Source organism: Misgurnus anguillicaudatus, chromosome 23 (assembly GCF_027580225.2).
Source record: "Misgurnus anguillicaudatus chromosome 23, ASM2758022v2, whole genome shotgun sequence".
NCBI lineage: Eukaryota > Metazoa > Chordata > Actinopteri > Cypriniformes > Cobitidae > Misgurnus > Misgurnus anguillicaudatus.
This window is the reverse complement of record NC_073359.2, coordinates 18,443,667-18,470,815: the sequence shown is the minus strand read 5'-3', so window position 1 is coordinate 18,470,815 and position 27,149 is coordinate 18,443,667. Positions and strand designations below refer to the sequence as shown.

At 43.8% G+C, this 27,149-nt stretch overlaps 3 protein-coding genes across 4 annotated transcripts in view; 2 read left to right on the top strand and 1 right to left on the bottom strand.

The window, feature by feature from the left end:
* The window catches only part of micos13 (mitochondrial contact site and cristae organizing system subunit 13), a 58,723-nt gene that overhangs the window by 1,296 nt on the left and 30,278 nt on the right, over positions 1–27,149 (bottom strand). The window contains exons 1-2 of one of the 2 annotated variants that reach the window (XM_055216799.2): positions 5,586–5,770; positions 917–1,073 (exon numbers count right to left, since the gene is read on the bottom strand). In XM_055216799.2, the coding sequence (XP_055072774.2) occupies positions 917–1,073; positions 5,586–5,614 (186 nt within the window). In that variant the 5' untranslated portion in view covers positions 5,615–5,770. Of the gene's footprint in view, positions 1–916; positions 1,074–5,585; positions 5,771–27,149 lie in introns of those variants that run through there. The other variant, XM_073862202.1, reaches the window with a different exon arrangement.
* On the top strand, positions 1,099–4,891 carry LOC141359551 (uncharacterized). Its single transcript, XM_073862197.1, has one exon. The coding sequence runs from the start codon at positions 2,179–2,181 to the stop codon at positions 4,540–4,542; it is 2,364 nt and encodes a 787-aa protein (XP_073718298.1). The 5' UTR covers positions 1,099–2,178; the 3' UTR covers positions 4,543–4,891.
* Positions 6,293–10,132, top strand: LOC129452765 (hydroxysteroid 11-beta-dehydrogenase 1-like protein). Its single transcript, XM_055216795.2, has 6 exons — positions 6,293–6,514; positions 7,591–7,721; positions 8,324–8,527; positions 8,679–8,772; positions 8,849–9,014; positions 9,319–10,132. Exons 1-6 carry the CDS (start codon positions 6,427–6,429, stop codon positions 9,500–9,502), a joined length of 867 nt encoding a protein of 288 aa, XP_055072770.2. The 5' UTR covers positions 6,293–6,426; the 3' UTR covers positions 9,503–10,132.

Here is a 27,149-nt window from a genome sequence, read left to right as displayed (position 1 = left end):
ATTGTCTATTCTTACCTTAGGGAGCATTAAAAGCAAATATTGTCCAAAATTCCCCCTGGGCATCACTTTAAAGGAGACATTTTACAAAATTACTTGAAAAAGCAAAAAATTTTGATGACTCATCTTGCACTTAGGGGTGTAGCCAATTTATTAGTAATAAATACTGGTTCATTACTGTGATCTGTCACAAGACTTTTTTAAGATGTCAAATAAATCTTTGGTGTTCCCAATATGTACATATGTGAAGTTTTAGCTCAAAATACCATATAGATCATTTATTATAACATGTTAAAATTGCCACTTTGTATTTGTGAGCAAAAATGTGCCGTTTTGGGGTGTGTCCTTTAAAATGCAAATGAGCTGATCTCTGCCCTGGGTGGATAGTACAGATTAAGGGGCGGTATTATCCCCTTCTGACATCACAAGGGGAGCCAAACGTCACCAAGCTATTTCTTCACATGCTTGCAGAGAATGGTTTACCAAAACTAAGTTACTGGGTTGATCTTTTTCACATTTTCTAGGTTGATAGAAGCACTGGGAACCCAATTATAGCACTTAAACATGAAAAAAGATTTTAATGATATGTTCCCTTTAATTTTGGACAATACTGTATATCAATCAGCTAAGTTCTATTGGTGCTACACTCTCAGAAGAAATTGTAAAAAAGTTATCAATGGGATGGTACCCTGCACAAATGTATATATATTTATAGTACCTATATAAGTACTAATATGTACCATTTAGGTACAAAGGTGTTTATTTTAAAAGCGTACCGCCCTTATAAAAACCACTACATATTATGGCCTAACATGAAGCTATACACCATAACAATCAAAGCATTAATGACACAAAACACAACATGGTAGCATGGAAAATATAATAAAAAGCAATAAAAACTAAATCAGATCCATTTTACCTGAAAACCGAAGTACTTCGTCCATTCTTCTACAGCAGGTGGGACTGCCGCTTTAGCTCTGGCCAGGGCAACAGATCCCTCCTTGCCACCTCCAAGCAGCCCTGAATCATAGGCCACATAAACGGCCCCTCCTGCAATGGTCACTTTTGTGGCAAATCTGAAACATCCAAAACACAAAACAATTTTATAAACTCAAAATGGGATAAAGAGCATCAAAGTTTGATTTCATACTGATTTAAATATTTGACATGTCCTTACTCAGTCAATATTGAAGATAACAAGGTTATCTTTTCACCCAATATTTAATACATTATAAAAGCGATATATTTTAACAGAATTTGCCTTTCAAAGCCTACAACGAACGGCCGGTTTGGACTACAACCCTTTACTTCCTGCTTTAAAGACCTCAATAGAACAGTTTTTTGACTAAACTCCGCCCACAGGAATACGTCAGTCCCCAGCTTATCTAACGGCACGCTAAGCTGCTATCCAATCACAACACAACAAACAAGCTACACAATCAGAACTCTCTACGTTTTTTTGAAGGAGGGACTTCATACAACAAGGAAGACATCAGCCTGTTTTGAGGACAGTGAAAACAGCAGTATAATGAAAGTAAATTTTGAGAAAAATACCGCGTTTTTTTCCATGTGAAACATGAACACAAGTTATATTGCGCACTGTGTAAACACAATCAAAGCTTCAAAAACACAGAAAGAACGAGACCTTTGAGAGCTGCTGCTTCCACTTTCACTTTCTATCAAAAAGACACTCACATGTAAAGCCAAAGTCTGAACAGCTGATGTAAGTAAAGTTTGTTCTGAATTATAAAGATAAAGAAATTGTAGTTTATAAGTTTCATTTGTCTGTACACTTCCAATACAATAAAACTATAGAGAATGGGCTTAGCTGGGTTTCACAGATTGGATCGCATATCGATTCAGGATTGGGTGCGTTTTCATGCAGCTGCATGGTCAAACAAACACGAACATCTGTTTACTGACAACAACACAAGACTTTTATAGCAATAAAACTGGTGAAGGCATCTCTTACGTGTGTTCTTATGTGTGTTATGTAAAATATTAAACAGATACTGGAAGGCTTTGATGCTTAATCCTGTAGGTTTGTTTAGGGGTTTTCCATTAAGAGCTACTTTCACTTTTATTTGTAGTCAAGTAGTAACACACAGGGATGTGTTCTCATTGTTTAACAGTCTGTCAGTAACACAAGCTGTGCTGTATTTTCCTCAGTGATTTTGAAGAATGGATAAAGACCTTCAAACATCAGAGGCCACATTGGAGATTAAACTGCCTCAAAACAAATATCTTATAAAAAACACACAACTGGACATCACCGCTTACGAGCTGAAGACACAGATCAGAAAAGAACATGGATTACAGGACTTTGATCTCATTTTTAAGGGAAAAAAGTTGTCCTTAGAGAAAAGACTTGATGAGCAGAATGTGAAGAACAAAAGCAGGATTATGGTGCTACCCGTGTCTTCTAAGAATAGGAATGACTTGTTGGAGTACGAGAAAGAAAAGCGCTCTGCAGATGAAGGAGTGCAGAGAACCCAGAGAGGTATCCAGATTTTGTCAGAAAGACAAAGTACTGAGGAACCAACCACCACTCCATTACTGGAGATCACAGATCAGGAAGGAAATACGCTTCAGATTCCTGACAGAGATAAAAAGGCTCTCATGATGGCGATGGGTTTTAATGAAAAAGGTCGAGCACTGATGAAGAAGAAAGAGTACAAGCCTGCTATATCTTATCTGGAGATGGCTGAGGATCAGTTTGAACAGTGCGACCCCACAATTCTCAATGCGCTGGATAACTTTGCAGTTCTTCAGCTTGATATTGTTTGGTGTTACCAGAGACTGAATGAGAGCTACTATTTAAATAAAGCCGAACAGAGACTGCAAAAAGCTGAGAAATGTTTGCAGAAATGTTATGGAGATCAGCACAGCAGACTGCAGCAGATCAAGAAGCATACAGGAGGAGAAGACGTGCTGTTATTGAGGTTGTATCTTCTTCAGAGTTGCGTGGCCTTTCACAGCCACAATAAGAAGCAAGCATCTGGCCTGCTTAACAAAGTCCAGGATCTGTACAACCAGCTCCGTTTAGACCCAGAGAAAATGAACCAGCTGACTTGGACATGGGGTTTCACTGATCGGGAAGCTCGCCTGGGTTTAAGAGCGTGTCGAGGAAACATCAATGAGGCGGTGTGGTACCTGACACTGAGGAAGGAGAAAGACAGCGAGTGGTGGAGACGACATCTGCAAGATGTAAACACACTGGTGGAGTTGGGTTACAGCAGGGAAGACGCAGCTATAGCTTTGCGTTATGCTAATGGAGATTTAGACGAAGCCTTCAGGATTCTGTTAGATCGTGCTGTGGATGAGATGGGTGTGACTGATTCATCTCTGAGACTGATCGAGGACCTGATACAGAGGGAGATGAGAGAAAGTGAAAAGAGAAGACATCTGCAGGACGTAAACAGACTGGTGGAGATGGGTTACAGTAGGGAAGACGCTGCTGTAGCTTTGTGTTACGCTGAAGGAGATTTCGATGAAGCCTCCAGGATTCTGTTAGATCACAAGGATGGTCAGACATCAGACACAACTGATTCAATTCTGGGACTGATAGAGTTCCTGACACAGAGGGAGGAGAGAGAGCACGATAGGAGACGACATCTGCAGGACATAAACACACTGGTGGAGATGGGTTACAGTAGAGAAGATGCAGCTATAGCTTTGTTTGCTAAAGGAGATTTAGAAGAAACCTTCTGGATTCGGTTAGATCATGAGGAGGGTCAGACATCAAACACAACTGATTCACCTCTGGGATTGATAGAGTTCCTGACACAGAGGGAGGCGAGAGAGCACGATAGGAGACGACATCTGCAGAACATAAACACACTGGTGGAGTTGGGTAACAGTAAAGAAGATGCAGCTATAGCTTTGCTTGCTAAAGGAGATTTAGACGAAGCCTTTAGGATTCTGTTAGATCACAAGGATGGTCAGACATCAGACACAACTGATTCAATTCTGGGACTGATAGAGTTCCTGACACAGAGGAAGGAGAGAGAGCACGATAGGAAACGACATCTGCAGGACATAAACACACTGGTGGAGTTGGGCAACAGTAGAGAAGATGCAGCTATAGCTTTGCTTGCTAAAGGAGATTTAGACGAAGCCTTTAGGATTCTGTTAGATCGTGAGGAGGGTCAGACATCAAACACAACTGATTCACCTCTGGGATTGATAGAGTTCCTGACACAGAGGGAGGCGAGAGACCACAATAGGAGACGACATCTGCAGGACATAAACACACTGGTGGAGATGGGTTACAGTAAAGAAGATGCAGCTATAGCTTTGCTTGCTAAAGGAGATTTAGACGAAGCCTTTAGGATTCTGTTAGATCGTGAGGAGGGGCAGATATCAGACACAACGAATGAGATGACAGAAGAGCCTGACTCACCATCAGTTTCAATGTCCCCAGATGAGGAGCTAGCGAATGAGATTTTAAAAGACATTCCCAGACATGTAGAAGATTATCTGGACCTGACGCTGGAGGAAGAGCAGGAATTAATGATATACCTCCGATCTGAACTGGACAAATGACCTTCCAGAAGAATCCTTACAGGTGGAGAGGAGTAATATTGGCTTATAGAGAATGTATATTTATTAAGGTTACTGTTGCGTGTCACGTAATATTTCTTGGAAATAACACTAAATGAGAAAAGTAGTTAAATATTTTTTTATTACTCATTGAGTAATAAAGACAATGTATATTGATAAATATTGCAAGACATACTACCTTAAACCAGCTAGTGAGTGATAGAGCAATATATTACGGTGGCTGATATACGGGCTGATTTTGGGATTTTATTTTCAAAAGGGTTAAAAGGGGTATATTATAAATATTATTCATAACATTTTTTTATTTAGTTTCACTAATTCTCAGGTTGTCTCTGATTCAGTGTAATAATATATGTGTTATATTGGCCTCACATTTTTTAAGATTATTTTTAGCTATTACATGATTCATTTTGTGATACATTTTTCATTCTTGTTATTTGAAGAACAGAGTTAGAAGATTTAATGTTTTGGGGTTGTTTAACATCATATTTACAACAAAGTTAATTTTAAAGCAATATGGCTTTTTACTGAATTTATACTTTATATGTACACGTTCATAAATCAAATTAAAGGGAATATGTTAATAAAGGTGCATAAGGAAGGAAGTAGGGTCTCAAATAGATTTTTATTTTATTTTGGAGGATTGGCATGTCCACATTAACAAGTCAAAGTCACATGTTAAACACTGAGAAAACAGAAATAGTACTTGCAGGCTACTAAAGTTATTACAATATAAGTTAATAATAGCTATTAAATAATAAAAAACGATACAAATTATACATTCACTAACGTTACACAAATTCCACACAGAATGTTTAAATTGTTTCGGCTTTTTCTGAATTTACTTGCTAACATGCTAGCTACCTTAGCCAAAAAAGACAGCTGTTTAGGTGTTATTATATAAAACATAATCTGTTAATTACTATCTCTGAAATTCAGTCATAAATTCACAAGCACTGTTGACACACACTTGTAAGCTAACGGCTAACTAGCTTCATATGTACTAGCAACGAAAAGACACTTACTTAACTAGTGGGAAAATCTTGGCTGCCATGGTCTTCAAATCTAGAATATTTTATAAAGATAGAGTCTACAAAGCACAATTTGTGAACGCACTACTCTTTACTAGTTATCCTCCTACAGTACATTGACAGCGAGCTTTACTGACAAGGGCATTTGCACCAGCACAGCACAGCAGCCGGTGTAAATAAAGTTTGTTTTGAATGATGTACGAGACGAGTACAATCCGCACATTCGCCATAAAATAAATGATTAAATTATAATTTATAAGATTCATTTGTCTGTAACGATACGCTTCAAACACAATAACAATATAGATAATGGGTTGTTATTAAATCTTCTTTAATTGGAAAAAATGCGTTTATACCTTAGTGAATGTGATCAAACTAAAGGTGTGTTCGACTTTATGTGGCGCTGGGCAGACCAATCGGAGTATGACATCAAAGTATCGCGAGAGTGATACGCGAGAGCGCAGTTTTGCGTTTGTTTCTTAATATTTTATATCATTGTATTAATATCCTTATACTTATTTCTACAGTCTTAATTTCATGTGATTAAATGGGATCATATTCCGATTTTTTAAATATCAATAATCCATTCACAACAATAATAAAAACAACAAACAATTAATAATAATAGCTGAATGAAGTATAACGTTATTTACTGCTCCCAGGATGATCTCAGCCGTTAAACAGTCTGTACTTTGCCATGGCTCCGCCTGTCCGACTTTTCTCCCACTTTTGAAACACGTAATGTTTTCAGATAAGTACATAACTACAGCTGATATCCGGTCCAGCCGGTTTTTTGTCAACTGACTTCATTTGACTTTCACGCATTTTTCCGCCAATGAAGTTTACTGTCAAGTTATTTTTGCTCTGCAGCATAATCGTCGCTTTCATTGCGATTCAATGGAGTGGTCCGTCTTTTAACCCAGGTACAGTTATGCGCATTTACATTCCCACTAAAGTCGGGTGGTGGACAGGAAGAGGTTCTTATATATTGGGTTAAATCTGCAACTAAACACTGTGAATAAGCTGTTGTTCCCGTTAAATCGTAGGCTGACAATTTGTTTTGTGCAAGCCTATAACATAAGCATTATGATAAGTATGCAGCAGGTTGTTATCGGTTTTTTTTTCGCGATAAACAATCTGCTGACTGTACGTGATCCCGCGTATTACAAGGCTATTTACCTCATAAGTAAGGTAAATAACATTAAATATTGATTTTAAATATTTTATTTGCTAATTTTCAACGAATGCAGACCTTCCGCGAGGAAAACCCGTTTACTTTCGGTTTTGATAAAACGTTAAATGTCACGAACACACTATTTGATTTAGTCATTTATCAATATAATGTCATATATGTTATTAAAAGGAATATTTATATTAATATTTTTTGTGTAATATTAAACTGTACCTGTCAAAGTGATTTGCAGCGGTGTGAACGTGAACGTGACCTCTGACATGAACTTGACCGATTCGTATCACTTGCGCTTATAGGTGCTTGAAAGGGTGCTTGATTTTTTTTAAACCTTTAGTGTCTATCTAATCTAAGCTTGTATGAACACATTCCACTCAAAACACCACATATTTACATTTTTTAAGGTTTATTATTTTATTCAAACCAAAAATTATGCTTTATTTAGCAACCAATTTTGCAATGGCAATTATGCAATCAAAAATGTGTGACAAGCAAACAGGCCTTTCAAAATAATAACCTTAGAGTATGTAACACTACAGAGAGGCTATTTAGATCAGAAGTGAACCATTAAATGTGACTTTCTGCCAATAAAGAATATAACCATCAGGATAAAGTCATGCATGCAATCTTTTATTAGACATCCCCAGATGGCGTAGAAAGTATTCAGCTCCTCTGGCTAAACAAAATAAACGTAACTTTCATGTAATGTATTAGTCATTAGTCATGACCTTTATAGTCAATCAAATACACATTAATACGCTGTTAAGAGATTTATTGTAATGACTTACAATAAATTTGTATGTTTTTCAGAGTCTTTAAAAGGAGCCCGGGTGCTGGTGACCGGTGCCAGCACAGGGATTGGTGAACAGTTGGCATATCACTATGCCCGTTTGGGAGCGCAGCTTGTTATCACGGCAAGAAGGGAAAATGTCTTAGCGCAGGTCAATAGGTTTATTACTTGTTTATATTTCAAAATCTACATTAAAATTGTATTTTCTGAAACGACTTCACGGATATAGTTATGGACATATTTATTTTAAACAGGACATATCATGAAACTTTTTAATGTTTAAGTGCTATAATTGGTTCCCCGGTGCTTGTATCAACCTAGAAAATGTGAAAAAGATCAGTAACTTAGTTTTGGTAAACCAATCTCTGCAAGCATGTGAAAAATAGGTAATTGAACTTTGGCTCCCCTCGTGATGTCAGAAGGGGATAATACCACCCCTTAATCTGCACTATCCAACCACAACAGTGATTTTAAAGGACTGAAATGTAAATTATGTATATGGTATTTTGAGCTAAATCTGTACTCTGGGGACACCAAAGATTTATTTGACATCTTAAAAAAGTCTTGTGAAATGTCCCCTTTAAAGCCTTGTATCACAGTAATGGACCAGTATTTATTGCTAATAAATCGGCTCCACCCCTAAGTGCAAGATGAGTCATCGATATATTCTGACTTTTTTTAAAGTAACTTTTTCATGAACAATTCACCTGCTTTTGCATATTTTAGCTGCAAATTTTATTTATCTGACTGCAGGTTGTAAAGAAGTGTCTGGAAATGGGTGCACAGAAAGCCTTGTTTATCGCTGCAGACATGGCCAACCCTACAGATTCGGAGCGGGTGGTGCATTACACGATCAATCAGCTTGGTGGGCTTGATTTCCTGGTTCTGAATCATATTGGGCCCAGTCCATATGGAATGTGGGATGGAGACGTAGAGCACATTCGATGGCTGCTACAGGTGTATATCTACAGATTTTTTTATGATTAATTTTGGGTAAACTTTACCTTTAATGTTACTTTAAATCCCACGTGGATTCATAGAGGTATAATAAAACCCAAGTACATCATTTGAATCTATAAAATGTCATATTTTTATGCTTTCTATATAGGTCAATTTTCTTAGTTTTGTCCAGATGGCTCAGAAAGCTTTGCCAACACTTGAAAGTAGCAAAGGATCGATAATTGTTGTTTCCTCACTAATTGGTGAGTAAAATCTTAAACTTTTTTACTAGCATTTTTTTTTTTAAAGACAATGCTTATATTTCAAACTTTTTTTAAGGAAAAATACCTGGTCCTTTTGCATTGCCATACTCTGCAACAAAGTTTGCCCTGAATGGCTTTTTTGGAGGACTGCAACATGAACTAGCCATGCAAAGAAGCAACATATCTGTCACCATCTGCACTCTCGGTCTTATCGACACAGACAATGCAATGGAAAAAATCAAGTGAGATATGACTCTGTCTGTTTTTCTGACTAACAACCACACACTGTGGGTTTCTTATCGTAAATCAATTAGGTTAGGTAAACTATCTCCATGACTAAAGCTGATTTAATTTCGCCGTTTATTAAATTTGTAAATATGCACATATTTACAGTTCTTGCAAGCATTCAACTTTCCTTCCAAAGGTTAAAGTCTAACTCTTAGTCATAAATAGTAATTGTTCACTGATATAACTCAAGCGATCATGTTGCATATGTTTGAGGTTTACACCTCTTATCTCTTCATATCTCTAATGTGATTTATACAGAGGTTACATCGATATGCCCGCCTACCCTGCACACGAAGCCGCTTATCAGATCGTTGTAGCCGGAGGGTCTCAGCAGACGGAGGTCTTTTACCCTTGGTACACCTACTACCTCTGTCTCATTAGGGATTGGTTCCCCTACTGGAGGGATCTGGCTATTCGAAATTCCTACACATATAATCCATAAGCAGCAAGGAATTAGTGACTGATAGAATAGAAATCTGTGTTTGGTAAGACACATAAACATGAACTTTGTGGTTAATACATGTGCTCTTACATCTTATGGTGCTCATGCGAGTGATGCAGGTTCAAGTCCTGTCCTAATGCTGACTTTACGTGCTATCGGAAATGTAATAATTCCCACTTCGTAATTACGAGCTTGTTGTATTCAGGTGCTAAGTTTGCGTAAAGAATGTACAATAGGAACACTGAGACATACAGTATATGCTTCAAATGATTATTCATATATGTTTATATGTATTGTTTACCTCCGCATCAGAGGGTGCAATATTCATGTGCAATATTACATACAGAAGGAAACTTGTATTTATGATAATTCGAATAGCACGTGAAGGCAGCATCACTCCACTATCAATAATAATGGCAAAAAATCTAACTTTAAAACATTGGTAGAATAAAAAAAAATCTGTAAGGTTTTATGTTAGTATAATTCATGTTTATGTAGTTTTACAAGCATAAATGATGTTTACATTTTTACATTATTTTACTGCATACATAAACTCTGAAATGATTTTATGCATTTTTTAGGCTGAATAAAATGGAATATAAAATATGATATATAATAAAAACTTAAAAAGTGGTTTGTTTTTTGTCTTTAAATAATATTATTTTGGCTATAAGTAAAACATTAAAGGGAAAGTTCATCCCAAAATGAAAATTCTGTCATCATTTACTTCAATAGTATGAAAAAAGAATACTTTTATATAGGTTTGTAACAATACTCTCCAAACCAATCAGAGGCCCCATTGACTTACATAGTAGGAAAAAAGAATAATATGGAAGGCAATGGGGCCTCTGATCGGTTTGGATACAAACATTCCTCAAATTATCTTCATTTATGTTGATCAGAACAAATTATTTTATACAGGTTTGTAACAACACTCTTCAAACCAAACCAATCAGAGGCCCCATTGACTTCTATAGTATGAAAAAATACTATGGAAGTCAATGGGGCCTCTGATCTGTTTGGATACAAACATTCCTTAAAATATCTTAATTTATGTTCATTAAAACAAATAATTTTAAACAGGTTTGCAACAACACTCTCCAAACCAAACCGATCAGAGGCCCCATTGACTTACATAGTAGAAAAAGAATACTATGTAAGTCAATGGGGCCTCTGATTGGTTTGGATACAAACATTCCTCAAAATATTTTAATTTATGTTCATTTGAACAAATAATTTTATACAGGTTTGTAACAACACACTCCAAACTGATCAGAGGCCCCATTGACTTCCATAGTTGGAGAAATGGAGTGCTCTGAAAATGAATGGGGCCTCTGATCGGTTTACAAACATTCCTCAAAATATCTTCATTTATGTATATCAGAACAATTTTATAAAGGTTTGTAATAACACTCTTATCAGAGGCCCCATTGACCTACACAGTAGGAAAAAAATACCATGGAAGTCAATGGGGCCTCTGTTCGGTTTGGTTACAAACATTCCACAAATTATCTTGATTCATGTTCATCAGAACAAATAATTTTATATAGGTTTGTAACAATACTCCCAATCAGAGGCCCCATTGACTTACATAGTAGGAAAAAAGAATATTATGGAACTCAATGGGGCCTCTGATTGGTTTAAATACAAAGATTCCTCAAAATATCTTTATTTATGTATATCAGAACAAATAATTTTATACAGGTTGTAACAACACTCTCCAAACCGATCAGAGGCCCCATTGACTTCCATTGTAGGAAAAAAGAATACTATAGAAGTCAACGGAGCCTCTGATCGGTTTGGATACAAACATTCCTCAAATTATCTTCATTTATGTTTATCAGAAGAAATAATTTTATACAGGTTTGTATGTAACAAGACTAAAACGATCAGTGGCCCATTGACTTACAGAGTAGGAAAAAAGAATACTATAGAAGTCAATAGGGCCTCTGATTGGTTTGGATACAAACATTCCTCGAAATATCTTCATTTATGTATATCAGAACAAATAATTTTATACAGGTTTATAACAACACTCCAAACCGATCAGAGGCCCCATTGACTTACATGGTAGGAAAAAAATACTACTTTCTTTGTGTTCATCAGTACAAAGAACTCTATACAGGTTTGTAACAACTTGAGAGAGTAAACGATCACAGAATTTTTATTTTTTAGGGGAACTATCCCTTTAAATGGACCTTAGGTTTAAGAATTGCCTGAAACCATTTTGTCCTCAAGAGTCCCCTCATGAACTCTTTTATTTCTTTGTATAACCCAAAATGTCCACAAGAGGGCAGCAGTCTCCTGACAAACATTTTAAATCCACATGTTCTCCATTCACCATCTCCAAAGTTTGACCAGTAGGTGGTTTGATCCTCCGACCGCTCAGATAAAGCAATTGACAGTCCTTCATTATAAGGATGCTCCAATAGAACTCACTAAAAATGACCAAAGGTGGATGTTTACGTTCAGAATGCATCTTTGAAGATCTAGAGGAACTGGAAATACATCAATCTGTATCACTTTCCAGTACTTGACAGGGTAAGAGGAGAAATCCGAGCCAGAACCTCCTCCTACTTAACGGCTTTGCATACACACCATCATTTTTTACACACTTTCCCCTTCTTTCCCAGACACACACCCGCCCGCACATGCCCGCATACACACTCATTCATGGGGGAAGTGAGCGGGGCCGGGCTGGCTGGGACAGCAGCCAGTAACACCTGCAACAGATTAGTGCTCCTGATGCTGAGCAATAAATCCCCCCACCCTCACCCAGAATCACGAACGTGCACTGCAAACACATCTGTCTGCCTGTATAGCAAACCTTTATAAGAAGTATTAATCCCCCTAAAACCTGAAAACCATCTTACACTTCAGAAAGTCCTAATATGTACAATTTAGCTACAGATATGGTAATTAGCGGTTAGCTTGTTTGATAAGTTATGCCCACATAATAAATATGTTGGTTACTTTTTTGGATGTTCAAAACGCCTCCTTTAATCAAAATCCAACATTTTTGTCATAAATATATGGCTTATATGAGGTTTTTACTCCTTAGCCTATAAAAATCTAAGCAAATAACATGTAATAAAGAAAGAGGAGTGACGCGTGACACGATTAATGTCATGTCTAAACACACATAATCAGATTTTTTTAGAAAATTAAAGGTGACAGAGAATGAAAAAACATTTATACCTTGTCTTAGTTAAATAATGGTAGTCTACCCACATTCACGAACATACGAAAAGTGTTAGACATTCTGAACATCTCCGTTTCATAGAAATCCTTCTTTAGAAATGTCTGCCAGAAAATGGCTGTAACGTCCATACTAGGGGTGGAACGGTACACAGAAGTCCCGGTTCGGTTCATAGCTCGGTTCAGGCGCCACGGTTTGATTCACTTTCGGTACAATGGAGGGAAAAGCAAAACAAAAATTAAAGATTTTTTTTAGTACTTAAGCTAATCTTAAAAACATAGGTGTCCTTATCAGTGTTATTTTGAGATGTCATGAATATGAACTGAAATGCATTTAACATACTATCTCGTATTTCAAAAATGTATACCACTTTAAGTAATCTTGTACTCATCTTTCATACAAATATGGGTTCAATTGTATTACAAGTGTTACCTAAATACATTTTAAAATTACATTTTGGCCTTATTCCATATTAATGTACTAAAGAACCAAAAAAAAGGCTCTTAGGATGAATTAATAGGCGTGTACGACTTCACAAGGCGCTGCAAGAAACGACAAGTAGATGACGTCAGAGTAACGCGAGAGCGATTTGAAATCCGCCTCCTCTGCAAGATTTCTTGCGGTACTCTGACGCTGATGGCGCTGCGTAAAGTTTAGCACACTTAAAAAACTGAAAGCAGCTGAACTCGACAGAACTGCCCTGCGTATGCCTGTTGTATATAGCAGGACAATTTATCTCCTACATCTCAGCGTGAGAAATACAAAGTGTGGCATTTGAACTGACTGAAATGCGTGTTTGTCAAGGTGAATGTGTGAGACTTGAGAGCCCTGATTAGATGTATTTCCACTCACATATCTAACAATTGCTGAACAACGCCGATGCAAAGTCCTCGTCTTTTCCACCACTCTCTCGCCTGTACTATTGTAACTGACGGGAAAACTGAAGTTTTGCCAAACTTGCGATGGCTGGCGGAGCGTCTACTCTTGTGGAACACCACTTGCCATCCTCGCTATCTCTGCTCACTAACTGACTGGACCGGCGTCGACGTGACAAAAAAATGCAGAGTGCCAGAGAATGTAGACGGGCTCTGATAGAGCGCATACATAGGCGGAGCTCGGCTGCATCGGCGCCAATCAGAGCTTCAGAGCTAAAGCGGGGAAACAGATTAGCTGTCCATAAAGAACCCGCGTATCTAACAGTAGTTCCGCATTACATTAATTATTTTGCACGCAAGTTTTTCTATTTTCATACCGTGTATTCTCCGTTTAAATTCATGCACCGAACCGCGACCCCCGTACCGATTCGGTTCGAAACGAATACATGTATTGTTCCACCCCTAGTCCATACCGTCGCACCACCAGAGGGAGCCCTCGCCCAAGTACTGACATGGCGCCGCCCTTTGCTTCTCTGCTCATTTCCTGTTTTGCCTACTTAACAAGCAACTCACACGTCTCCAGTCTTTCAATGATCACCTCACCGGTTATATTCAAACCTGTATTCAGGCCTTGCCCTCCACGTCTGCTAATCGGGTAAGTGTATCCGAACCGGATAAGTTTGACGGTACTGCTGAACACGTAAGAGGTTTCCTTCGTCAACTTGATATTTATTTCAAGGATCGTGTGAGTGAAAATCTGTCTGAAGTTACCATGTGCTCTAAAGTTTTTTCACTACTATCTGGTAAAGCGGTCGAGTGGGCAGCCGCTGTTTGGGACACGGATCAGCGTATCCGCACTTCTTATTCATACTTCATTCAACAACTAAAGGAAGTATTTGAATATCCAGCTGGGGGAAGAAGTGCGCCATCGCAGATCGTCCATATGTCTCAAAATCATCGCCCAGTAGCTGAGTACGCCATCGAATTTTGCACGCTTGCTGCACAAAGCGGATGGAATGATAAATCGCTCAAAGATGTGTTTCAGAGCAGTCTTGATATTGAACTTCAAGCGGAGCTGGCTTGTAAAGGTGAAGACCTCCCGTTTTCTTATTTTGTTACTCTGGCAGTCCATATTGATAACCTGACGAGGAATGTACCTGCTTAAGTTAAAGGAAAGACTTCAGCTAATACAACTAATATTGTGAGTACTACCCGTAAAACATTGTATGCCTCTGACCAGAGTCCTGCAACGGGTCGGGTACCCGCGGGTACCCGCGGGTACCCGCATAAAAGTGTCTCCAACGGGTGGATTGTGACATTCCTAAAATTCACGGGCGGGGCCGCGGGCGGATAATTAACTCTGCGCGGGCGGGTAGTAGTGCAAATGAAAATATGTGCAAAATTTGTATGTCTAAGGATGTGCACACCAAACTTTGAAACACGGCTGTTTTTTCAGCCAAGCGCTTTTTAGCTGTGATACTTAAGCTGTGAGCCGGTTGGTTGTTGTGATACTTGTCCCGCCCTTCCTCCACTGTGATTGGACGGCCGTGTGACAACTGACAACTGACATTGACGAGCGGAGCATTTCACCCAAACTTTAATCTCTTTCAACTCTCGACGCTCAGCGCCGAGCGCGGAAAAAACGCTGACCGCCGGCTTAATTACCATTACACGCGGAACATATGACATTTGACCCATCATGTCACCACCACTACAACCGTGCGCGACCAGTTTGTTGATTCTTCTCGTAGCCTAGTTGGAGCGAGCGTTGCAGGACTCTGGCATAAAGTTTTGCTGTTGATAGCCGGAAGCTGAACGTCTTCTCTTAGAAAGCATTTCGAGACGAGACTTAGGAGCACAGCAGGGGTTGTGTAGGTAGGTTGTTCTTTTTCTTGTTTTTTATTAATATGTCTATTTCTGTATAGTTATCAGGTTCCATTTGTGCCGATAGGCTACTTAAATGGCACAAAACAAGAGCGCACTTTAGCCTGTTTCATTAGCCTATTCATGACGCTGTTGTGATGTTGAGAGAGGTACGAGATAAAAAATAAAGCACTTTAATTGGAATGATTTTAGCGTGTGTGATTTATGCGGGTACGGGTCGGGTAACGGGCCAAATATTAACGGGTCCGGGCGGGTGCGGATTTAATTTTGATATTATCATGGGTGACGGGTCGGATCTGGTGCTGAACTTTGCGGGTACGGACGGACACGGGTCTCCAAAAATGGACCCGTGCAGGACTCTGCCTCTGACACCGCTAACATCGTAGAACCTATGCAAATAGGATTTTCACCTCTCACTATGGAGGAACGACAACGCAGACGCATCATGAATTTATGCTTTTACTGTGGTAAACCTGGCCATCGCATCAAATTCTGTCCTGTTAAGATGCCTCGCTACAATAACTTGGTAAGCCAATTTAAAAACCTCCCTTCTTCTCATGATATGTGTTCACAACCCGTAACGATCACATACAATGATGAACCCCTATCCTTCACTGCACTGATTGACTTTGGCTCAGCATTAAATCTTATTCATGAAGATATTATTTCAAAGTATCTGATCCCTGTTGTTCCATGTCAACCACCATTAAACATTTCTGCTGTGAATAACGTTCCCATTGGTAATGGCATTACCCATCGTACTGTTCCTCTCACACTCCAAGTCGGATCTCTTCACCAAGAAACCATAACTCTGTATGTAATTTCTTCACCTCGCTATAACATCATATTAGGTCATCCATGGCTTGTAGCGCACGACTACTGGAGGACTGGAGAGATTCTACAGTGGTCTTCACGTTGTATGGAGGTTTGCATCAAGAGTCTGAAACCGAAACCCTGTCTGTCAACCAACATTGAAAGCCCAATGTCTACCATGAATTCTCTGAAGTATTTAGCAAGACAAAAGCAACTGAGTTACCTCCCCATAGACCTTGGGATTGTGCTATTGAGTTGCTCCCTAACGCCATGCCCCCCAAGTGCAAAGTCTATCCTGAAAGTCTCAACCTGAAACACGCGCTATGGAGGACTATATATCTGAGGCACTTCATAATGGATTTATTTGTACGTCTACCTCCCCTGCTGCAGCTGGTTTCTTCTTTGTGGAAAAGAAGGATGGTGGCCTGAGACCCTGCATTGATTGTTGAGGTTTGAATAATATTACTGTGAAGTTTCCTTATCCTTTACCTCTTGTGCTTTCTGCCCTAGAACAACTACGAGAAGCCAAGATTTACACCAAGCTGGACCTCCGCAGTGCTTATAATCTTGTTTTCGTATCCGTGAAGGTGACGAGTGGAAGACTGCATTCCACACCACTAGAGGGCACTACGAATATTTTGTGATGCCGTATGGGCTATCCAACTCTCCTGCAACTCTCTCATCAACGAACTGTTCCACGACCTTCTGAACCAGTATGTCATAGCCTACATCAATGATATTTTGATTTACTCAAACAGTATGGAGGACCACATCAGCCATGTCAAGGAAGTCCTGTCTCGTCTCCTACAACACAAATTGTACATAAAAGCTGAGAAATGTGAATTCCACGTTGCCAAAACTAACTTTCTGGGTTACAACATTAGCTCACAGGGAGTTGAAATGGACAATTCGAAAGTCAAGGCAGTCACAGAATGGCCCACACCCCGCACTGTTAAAGACCTCCAAAGATTTCTGGGATTTGCTAACTTTTATTGTCGATTCATCCGTAACTACAGTATGGTGGCAGCACCCCTGACCTCCCTCCTGAAAGGCAAACCTAAGAAACTCCCTTGGAACCCGCAAGCCGAACACGCATTCCTGAAATTAAAAACTTGTTTTACCACAGCCCCGATTCTGAAGCATCCTGATCCAGAGAAACAATTTATTGTTGAAGTCGACGCATCTGACACAGGAATTGGAGCTGTTCTGTCCCAACGCCATGGTCCAGCTATTAAAGTATATCCTTGTGCCTACTTCTCTAGAAAGCTTACACAGGCAGAGAGTAATTACGACGTGGGGAACAAGGAACTTCTCTCCATTAAGGCAGCACTGGAAGAGTGGAGGCATTGGCTGGAGGGTGCAAAGCATCATTTCGTTATCTTGACTGATCACAAAAACCTTGAGTATGTGAAAGGAGCTCAAAGATTGAACGCACACCAGGCAAGATGGTCCCTGTTTTTCACACGCTTCAACTTTTCCATCACATACAGACCCAGACACAAGAATGGTAAGGCTGATGCTCTGTCACGTTATCATGACCGCTCACCTACTCCCCTTATACCACCCACTCACATCATTGCCCCCATAGCCTGGGATATAATGCAGGAAATCACTCGAGAACACCAGCAAGATCCTGTACCACCTCAATGCCCCCCTGATAAGACCTACGTCCCACTTACTCTACGTCCCCGCATTATGCAATGGGTCCACACCTCACTCAGTTCCGGTTACCCAGGTATCTCTCGCACTATTGCCCTGGTCAAGACATCCTTCTGGTGGCCCACTCTGAACCATGACGTTACTCAGTTTGTCAAGTCCTGTAGAGTCTGTGCCCAGTCCAAAACACCAAAAGAATTACCCGCCGGTCTCCTGAAACCCTTACCCATACCACAATGCCCCTGGTCCCATCTCAGCATTGATTTTGTTACTGATCTGCCCCGCTCTAACAACTACACAGCCATCTTGGTCATCATAGATCGTTTCTCCAAATCCTGCCGACTAGTACCACTCAATAAGGATTACCCACCGCCATGGAAACCGCTGAAATTATCGCATGTAATTATCGCATGGAGTTATCGCATTTCTACCTCTTTCCATGTTTCCCTGCTGAAACCTTATCATGCGGAGTATGACCCCAACGCTGAGCCTCAAGAGCCACCTCCTCCTCTTGACGTTGCCGGGGAACCGACCTACGCCGTGAGAGAGTTGTTGGACTCGAGGCAACGCGGGGGTCGTCTCCCGTATTTGGTCGATTGGGACGGTTATGGGCCTGAGGAAAGGTCCTGGGTAGCCTCGGACGACATTCTGGATCCCAACCTCATCGAGGAGTTTCACCGAGCCAGACCCGACCGTCCTGCACCACGCCATCGAGGTAGACCCCGTAGAGCGCCAGGAGGCGCTCCTAGAGGAGGGATTCTGTAACGTCCATACTGCCGCGCCACCAGAGGGAGCCCTCGCCGCAGTACTGATGTCACGGAGTGACTTTTCAAGGGCGGAACCGAAAGTGGTGGAGAGAAGTTCCGCCCGGACTATGATGTTCAAGCACCGGTCACATACAGTGGCTTTTTGGATCAGCATAGAGTGTCATTTTTATACATTTCAGTTCCCTTTCAGTCGGTCACTACGACGTCACGTCGATGACCGACGAATTGGGAGCTCGCTAGAGAGACCAATCTGCTTCGAGTGTAACTAGAAAGAGCCAATGAACATTGGCATGCAGTATTTGCATATGCCGGCCACGCCCCGCCGGGGGAGTATAAATACAGCCGGCAGCTGAACTGCATTTCACTCTTCGCTTCGGAGCCGAGCAGTTGTGTCTGTTCCTGCTAAAGAGTTGGAGAGAGAGCTTTTGTTTCTTTGTTGGCGATTCAGCACTGTAGTGGTGCCGGCTGTTTTACCTTCTTGTGACTTGGCTGGTTACCCCTATTAGCTTCAGCAAAGAGTGAATTTCCTCTAAAAGAGTTGCACGGGGGTTTTTTGCGTTTTTTTAAAGACAGCATTTCCCCCGTGTTCACGGGTGTGTTCGCGTCTTTTTAAAGATGGCTTTCCACCCGTGTGTTTCTGGATGCGGCAGATATTTGGCGCCTACGGATGGTCACGATCGCTGCATGACGTGCATGGGGTTGGCACACGCGGAGGCAGCGTTCGTGGATGGTTCATGTTCCCATTGCGGGAATATGTCCATCGCGGTCTTGCGGTCGAGACTCTGCTACCTAAAGAAGGGTGGAGTTCCCATTCCGTTGCCCCGGTCAAAGCCGCCCCCCGCGGGGCGTGCCGCGTCGGGCTCGGAGTGTTTCGACCTGAGGATTACAGTGAGGAATCCCGCGGCTGGGCAACAACCCACCGAGGCTCCTCACTCCTCAAGGCTGCAGCCAGTAGAGTTGCCGGGGGAAGCTGGCGGGCTACCTTCGGGCGCACCGTCCCTATCCTTCGGGTCTCCCGTAGATGACCGGATGTCAGTCGCGGCATCGGAGGGTGAGTTTGTCGGCTCCGCGGACGAGGATGAGGAGGCGTTGCCACCTTCGGGACGGGTGGCGCGTTCCGATTCCGACCCGGAAATGATGGCTATGCTCGGCCGGGCAGCCGCGGAGGTCGGGCTTGAGTGGTCTCCACCACCAGAGCCTGGTCCCTCTAGGCTGGATGATTGGTTCCTTGGGGCTGCTCGCGCTGCACCGCAGCGCTCCCCGCAGGTGCCTTTCTTCCCGGAAGTGCATGAGGAGCTTACGAGATCGTGGACGGCACCTTTTACTGCCCGAAACCGGTCTCGCATCTCCTCCCCCCTCACCACCCTCCAAAGGGGGGCAGTTAAAGGGTACATGGCGGTTCCCTCGGTGGAGCGGTCGGTCGCGATGCAACTGTGTCCGGCCACCGCCTCTACATGGCGGGATAAGCCTGTGCTCCCCTCGCGGGCTTGTCAGCACTCGTCCAGTCTAACTGGCAGTGCCTATCGGGCTTGTGGGGAGGCTGCCTTCGCTCTCCACGCTATGGCCTTACTGCAGGTCCATCAGGCCAAGGCGCTGAAGGATCTGCATGAGGGTGGTCATGACCCCGCAGTTCTGGCTGAGCTGCGCACTGCGACGGACCTGGCGCTTGGTGCGACTAAGGTTACGTCACAGTCCCTGGGCCGTGCGATGTCCACTCTCGTGGTCCAGGAACGTCATCTTTGGCTGTGCCTGGCAGATATGCGAGACCCCGAGAAGATCCGCTTCCTGAATGCCCCCATATCCCAGGCCGGCCTCTTCGGCGACGCGGTCGAGAGCTTCGCTCAGCAGTTTTCGGCCGCTCAAAAGCAGACTGAGGCTATTCGACACATCCTGCCCCGGCGCCAAGCAGCTGCACCTCCGCCGGTTGCAGTGCCTCAGCCAGCTCGTCGCCGAGGGCGTCCCCCTTCGTCCGCCCCTGCTCCAGCACAGCAACCTAAACGGCGTCGTGGAGCCGGGCGTGGGAGGGCTGCCCAGCCCGTCCAGCCTCCTGTGAAACCTGGCGGCAAGCACAAAGGGAAGCGGCCCTGAGACGGGCGACCTAGAGGTGTCGAGGACTGCTCTTCAGGATGTGGTGACCGCACCACTCCCTCCCCCGGAAGAGGGCCGGGTGGAAAATCCTATGTTTTTTGTTTCTGTTCCGCCGCTGGCTTTTCAGCCGGCGGTACCCAAAATTTCAAAGAAAGAGCAGTTTCCCCCATCTCTAGGTCTTCAGAGGGCTCGGAGGACGGCGGACAATGTGTACCTGTCTCGTCTTCAGCCACCTCTCGCGCCAGTGGACACGATTGGGCGTTCGAGGGACTCAACAGAGGGTCTTCACGTTCCTTCTGTCCAAATATGGAGTCAGGTCAGTGCCAAAACACGCACTCACACCCCACTTCGGGCATCTACGGAGAGCCCCGGCCTCAGCACCTGTACTCCATCGAGCTGCCCCTCCCCGGGTACGTCTGTGGTGCCGATGAGCCCGCTGGTCCGGTGTTTGGGGGCGTGGTTAACCCTTCCCAACCCGTCTCGCTGGCTCCTTCGCACTGTCAGACTCAGCTATGCGATTCAATTTGCCCGGCGCCCGCCGAAGTTCAAGGGCATCCACTTCACTGCAGTGAGATGTGCGGATGCTCACGTTTTGCAGGCAGAGATTGCCGTCCTACTGGCGAAGGACGCAATAGAGCCGGTCCCTCCAGCCGATATGAGGTCGGGTTTTTACAGCCCTTACTTCATTGTGCCCAAGAAGGGAGGAGGGTTACGACCGATCCTGGACCTGCGTGCACTGAACAAAGCACTTCACAAGATGCCGTTCAAGATGCTAACGCAGAAACGCATCTTCGAGTGCGTCCGTCCCCACGATTGGTTTGCAGCTATCGACCTGAAGGACGCGTACTTTCATGTTTCGATTCTTCCCCGACACAGACCATTTCTGCATTTTGGTTCGAGGGACAAGCATATCAGTACAAAGTTCTCCCCTTCGGGCTGTCCCTATCTCCCCGCGTCTTCACGAAGGTCGCGGAGGCGGCCCTTGCCCCCATGAGGGAGCAGGGCGTTCGCATTCTCAATTACCTCGACGACTGGCTGATCTTGGCACAGTCTCGGGAGCAGTTGTGTGTCCACAGGGACATGGTGCTCAGGCACCTTGCCCATTTGGGCCTTCGGGTCAACTGGGAGAAGAGCAAACTTGCACCTGTGCAGCAGATCTCTTATCTCGGTATGGAACTGGACTCGGTTGCCCAAACGGCACGTCTCACACAAGAGCGTGCTCAGTCAATGTTGAACTGCTTGAATTTATTCAAACGCAGGACGGTGGTTCCTCTGAAATTATTTCAGAGGCTCCTGGGGCATATGGCAGCCGCAGCGGCCGTAACGCCGCTTGGGCTGCTTCATATGAGGCCACTCCAGCATTGGCTACACGACCGAGTCCCGAGATGGGCGTGGCGGCGCGGCACCCATCGTGTGCAGGTCACATCAGCTTGCCGCCTCACCTTCGTCCCGTGGACGGACCCGTCGTTTCTTCGGGCCGGTGTGCCCTTAGAACAGGTGTCCAGGCATACTGTTGTATTCACAGATGCTTCAACCACGGGTTGGGGGGCCACGTGCAACGGGCATGCAGTCTCCGGGGTCTGGACGGGTCCCCAGCTGCACTGGCACATCAATTGCCTCGAGTTGTTGGCAGTACGTCTCGCATTGAGCCGACTGAAGTGTTGGTTACGAGGCAAAGACGTACTAGTCCGCACAGACAGCACTGCAACCGTAGCATATGTCAACCGCCAAGGTGGTGTACGCTCTCGGCGCATGTCTCAACTCGCCCGCCATCTCCTTCTGTGGAGTCAGAAGCATCTGAGGTCGCTTCGAGCCATTCACATCCCGGGCACATTGAATCACGCAGCAGACGAGCTCTCGCGGGCATCACTCCCAGGCGAATGGCGACTCCACCCCCAGACGGTCCAGCTGATTTGGGGTCGGTTCGGAGCTGCACAGGTGGACCTGTTCGCGTCTCCAGAAACAACCCACTGCCACTTGTTTTACTCCCTGACCGAGGGGACACTCGGCACGGACGCACTGGCTCACAGCTGGCCACGGGGCATGCGCAAATATGCGTTTCCCCCAGTGAGGCTTCTTGCACAAACGTTGTGCAAAGTCAGGGAGGACGAGGAGCAGGTGCTGCTAGTTGCACCGTACTGGCCCAACCGTACCTGGTTCCCGGAACTAGTTCTCCTTGCGACAGGCCCTCCCTGGCGCATTCCTCTGAGGAGAGATCTTCTCTCTCAGAGACAGGGCATCCTGTGGCACCCGCGCCCGGACCTCTGGAAACTCCATGTGTGGTCCCTGGACGGGACGCGGAGGTTCTGAGTGGCCTACCCCAGCAGGTAGTGCACACCATCACTTCAGCACGAGCACCGTCTACGAGACAGGTGTATGCTTTGAAGTGGAACCTGTTCAGCGAATGGTGTTCTCTCCATCGAGAGGACCCCCGGAAATGCTCGGTCGGTGTCGTGCTTTTGTTCTTACAACAGGGGTTGGAGCGTCGCCTGTCCCCCTCCACCCTTAAGGTGTATGTTGCTGCAATCTCTGCCCACCACGACTCCATAGCAGGTAAGTCGGTGGGCATGCACGACCTGGTCATCAGGTTCCTTAGGGGGGCGAGAAGGTTAAATCCACCTCGTCCTCCATCTGTACCCTCTTGGGACCTATCCTTGGTGCTTAAAGCACTCCAGGGGGCCCCTTTTGAGCCGTTGCAGTCTGTACAGCTTAAGTTTCTGTCTATGAAGACTCTGCTCCTGACAGCGTTGGCCTCGATAAAGAGAGTAGGGGACCTGCACGCCTTTTCGGTTGACGATTCGTGCCTCGAGTTCGGCCCGGCTGATTCTTATGTGATTTTGAGACCTCGGCCCGGCTACGTGCCCAAGGTTCCTACCACTCCCTTTAAGGATCAGGTTGTGAACTTGCAAGCGCTGCCCCTGGAGGAGGCAGATCCAGCCCTGGCCTTGCTCTGTCCCGTCCGTGCCTTACGTATATACGTGGACCGAACGCATAGCCTCAGGACCTCAGAGCAGCTCTTTGTCTGCTATGGGGGACAGCAAAAGGGGAAAGCTGTCTCCAAGCAGAGGATGTCGCACTGGATAGTGGACGCCATCACCCTGGCTTATCAAGCTCAGGGTTCGCCATGCCCTCTCAGACTGCGAGCTCACTCAACTAGAAGTGTGGCTTCCTCCTGGGCCTTAGCGCGTGGTGCCTCCCTATCGGACATTTGTAGAGCTGCGGGCTGGGCGACCCCTAACACGTTCGCTAGGTTTTATAGCCTCCGTGTCGAGCCGGTATCCTCCCGGGTTCTCACCCTAACGGGATAAGGGCTCGGAGAGACCCGGCCCGAGTGTCGGCTTGCAGCGCCATTAGGGCGCTAGTTTGGTGCCAGAAGTTCCCTTGTAAACTCTACCACTTCCTCCAACGCCTTAGCGTCAGATGTGGCGGAGCGTCTGGCGCTGGCCTTTCTTTGGTGAATTCATGTAAGCCCTTGTTAGGCCTGGCGTCCATACGTAGCGACCTTTGGATTCCCGTGTGTGTATTTCCGTGGTATAGCTGGAACCACGTTTCCCTGGCAGAACTTCTCTGCCGTCTCCGGGCGATGTAGCCTCTTTGTAGCACCCCAGAGACTTCACGTACAGTGAAAACCCTTTTGCGGTTATTTCATTTTGTTTTTCCACAGTAGAGCCCCCTAAGAGGTTGTGGTTTCCGCAGCGTTCCATTACCGCCGGAATGGTTACGCTTCCCGGTGTTAAGTGCCACTGTTTGGGTTATAGGAACAGCACTGGCCGGCTTCCTTGCGTAAGCCCTGTCTTGGCGACTCTATAGCAAGAGTCCAAGAGGCTTACGCAGGACACTGGAAGGGGCAGCCGCCGTGGCGCTTTGGTAGGGGTTCCCAATTCGTCGGTCATCGACGTGACGTCGTAGTGACCGACTGAAAGGGAACGTCTCGGTTACGGATGTAACCCTCGTTCCCTGAAGGCAGGGAACGGAGACGTCACGTCCCCTCGCCACGGCTACTGTACCATTGTTGAGACGGCCGGGTTCTTATGCTCGGCTCCTCAGCGAAAAATGAAATGCAGTTCAGCTGCCGGCTGTATTTATACTCCCCCGGCGGGGCGTGGCCGGCATATGCAAATACTGCATGCCAATGTTCATTGGCTCTTTCTAGTTACACTCGAAGCAGATTGGTCTCTCTAGCGAGCTCCCAATTCGTCGGTCATCGACGTGACGTCTCCGTTCCCTGCCTTCAGGGAACGAGGGTTACATCCGTAACCGAGACGTTCTTTATTCTTATTTCATCATTTCATATTTAAATGTTAGGCAGCATGACATAAATAAATAAAGCTTAGATGACAATATAGATTTTTCTTCTTCTTCAAGCAAACAAACAAGTTGTAATTGCTAAAAACAAAAAACACTGTTGCAATTGCTGAAAGAGCAGAGTCAGTTCTGTGAAGGTCAAGGGACAAAGCCTAACTAAAGGGAACACTAATCACAATAATGGTGACTTCAAAAGAATCTAGAACAGACGCAAGCTGTAGATTTGATGTGATACATTTTGTGGTAGATATCCATTTACTTACACGTCGCGTCAGAAAAAGGATTTGTCTACTAAATCACATGTGTCGATGCTGGAATAGTTGAACACTTGTATCTTCTGACAGCTGATGCTGGGTAATGGCATCAGTGAAAGTGGAAAAAAATATTAATCTATAATATTTTTATGACACTTTTTTGACATGGACATTTTTGCCCTTTATGGACCTGAGAGGTAACTTTTTTTTAAATCTGATACTGCATAAAAAATATGAATGCATAAAAATTAATGTTGTTGTTAATCATTGACATATCCAAGGCTGTAATAATCAAAGAAAAAAAAATCTGCTTAGCATTAAGTTAATTGAAAATAATTAAAACAAACAAAAAAAGTAAAACAAATGACACCATTTCAACCCTACAGAAAAGATTTACACAATTAGTACTTTGGTTGCACTGTTAATACAAAATACATTATTATACTCGAAAAATAATGCATTGTTTCCATGTTCGGTCAAATTTGTTTTTTCTAGGTTATTTAAACAAACAATTACATTTAGTCATTTAGCAGACGCTTTTATCCAAAGAGACTTACAAATGAGGTAAATAAAAGAAGCGATAAAAACATAAGTGCACGGAACTGTCTCATCAAGCCCTCCAAAACAGTATACAAAGCTAAGTTTTTTTTTAGAACAGAAGAGAGAAAGATATCGAATTCTGTATTAGTGAGTCAGGTATTTGCGGTTTTTAACAGATTCTTAAAGATGGCTACAAAATCAGCAGATTTTGTCACAACAGATGTGGAACAGAACCAGAGAAGATATGTGATAGTTTATTTTTTATTTTTTGGTATAGCACCACAAGATGTCACTCGTTGGCAGAGCAAAGGGATCTAGAGGGTACATAAGTCTGTATAAGCGAGTGAAGGTAAGGGGGTGCAGAACCAGTGGTGGTTCTGAAGGCCAGGAGCAGAGCTTTTCATTTGATGTGGGTGACTATAGTAAACCAATGTAACCTGACAAATAGAGGAGTGACGTGTGCATCTACTGTACATTCTGGGTCATGTGGAGAGGCCAGCCATGTATTGCATTGCAATAGCCCAGTCTGGACAGAACAAGAGCCTGGACAAGGACTTAGATGCTTAGATAGGAAAGGTCTAATTTTTTTAATGTTGTAAAGGATAAATGTACAGGATGTCTTTCATCAATACCACCTTTTCAATTACATCGTCCACATAATAGAAAAATCACTGGTTTAATTAGGCTGCAACAAAGCTTTTATAGTTAGTGGTGAAGTCACAACACATTTTGTATTTTGATTTTTGTATCTTCTCTGCAGGTGGCAGCCGTGATCACAAAATCTTCTCTTTTCAAAAATCCACCACATGCTGAATGTGTTTGTGTGGCACGGATGTAGACCATGTATGGGCAGCTGTGTGGAATGGACACCTCACTATTACCACACCGACACTTTAGGAGGGATTTTAAAGCAAAAACCTTTGCTGAAGACTGTTTGCATGGTGAAAAACAGATTCTCTTTATTTCCTCCTATTTGGACTTATTATCGCCCTAAGCCCTTGATCACATGGAAAGTGGAGACCGCCCCCTCCATCATTTGAACTGTGCAAAGCGCGAAGTGACGTCACAATCGTGTTGCATTGTGGGATATGGAGCTGCCTGAAGTGTACATATGAAGAAGATTCGCTCCCCCTGTCAAAATCGAGGGAGCGAGGGTCTGTCCATAAAAACTTCCCTCGTCCACTTGACGAAGTGGAACGCACTTCAAAATGGCGACAGGTATTCCCCAGAGTTTAGGGAAGTTCGCGAGTGCGTGTCTAAAACTGG

Coding starts and splice junctions, on each gene's coding strand:
- LOC141359551 (XM_073862197.1), top strand. CDS start 2,179: ATGGATAAAGACCTTCAAACATCAGAGGCCACATTGGAGATTAAACTG.
- LOC129452765 (XM_055216795.2), top strand. CDS start 6,427: ATGAAGTTTACTGTCAAGTTATTTTTGCTCTGCAGCATAATCGTCGCT. Junction 7,722..8,323: donor GGGAAAATGTCTTAGCGCAG/GTCAATAGGTTT, acceptor ATCTGACTGCAG/GTTGTAAAGAAGTGTCTGGA. Junction 8,528..8,678: donor ACATTCGATGGCTGCTACAG/GTGTATATCTAC, acceptor CTTTCTATATAG/GTCAATTTTCTTAGTTTTGT.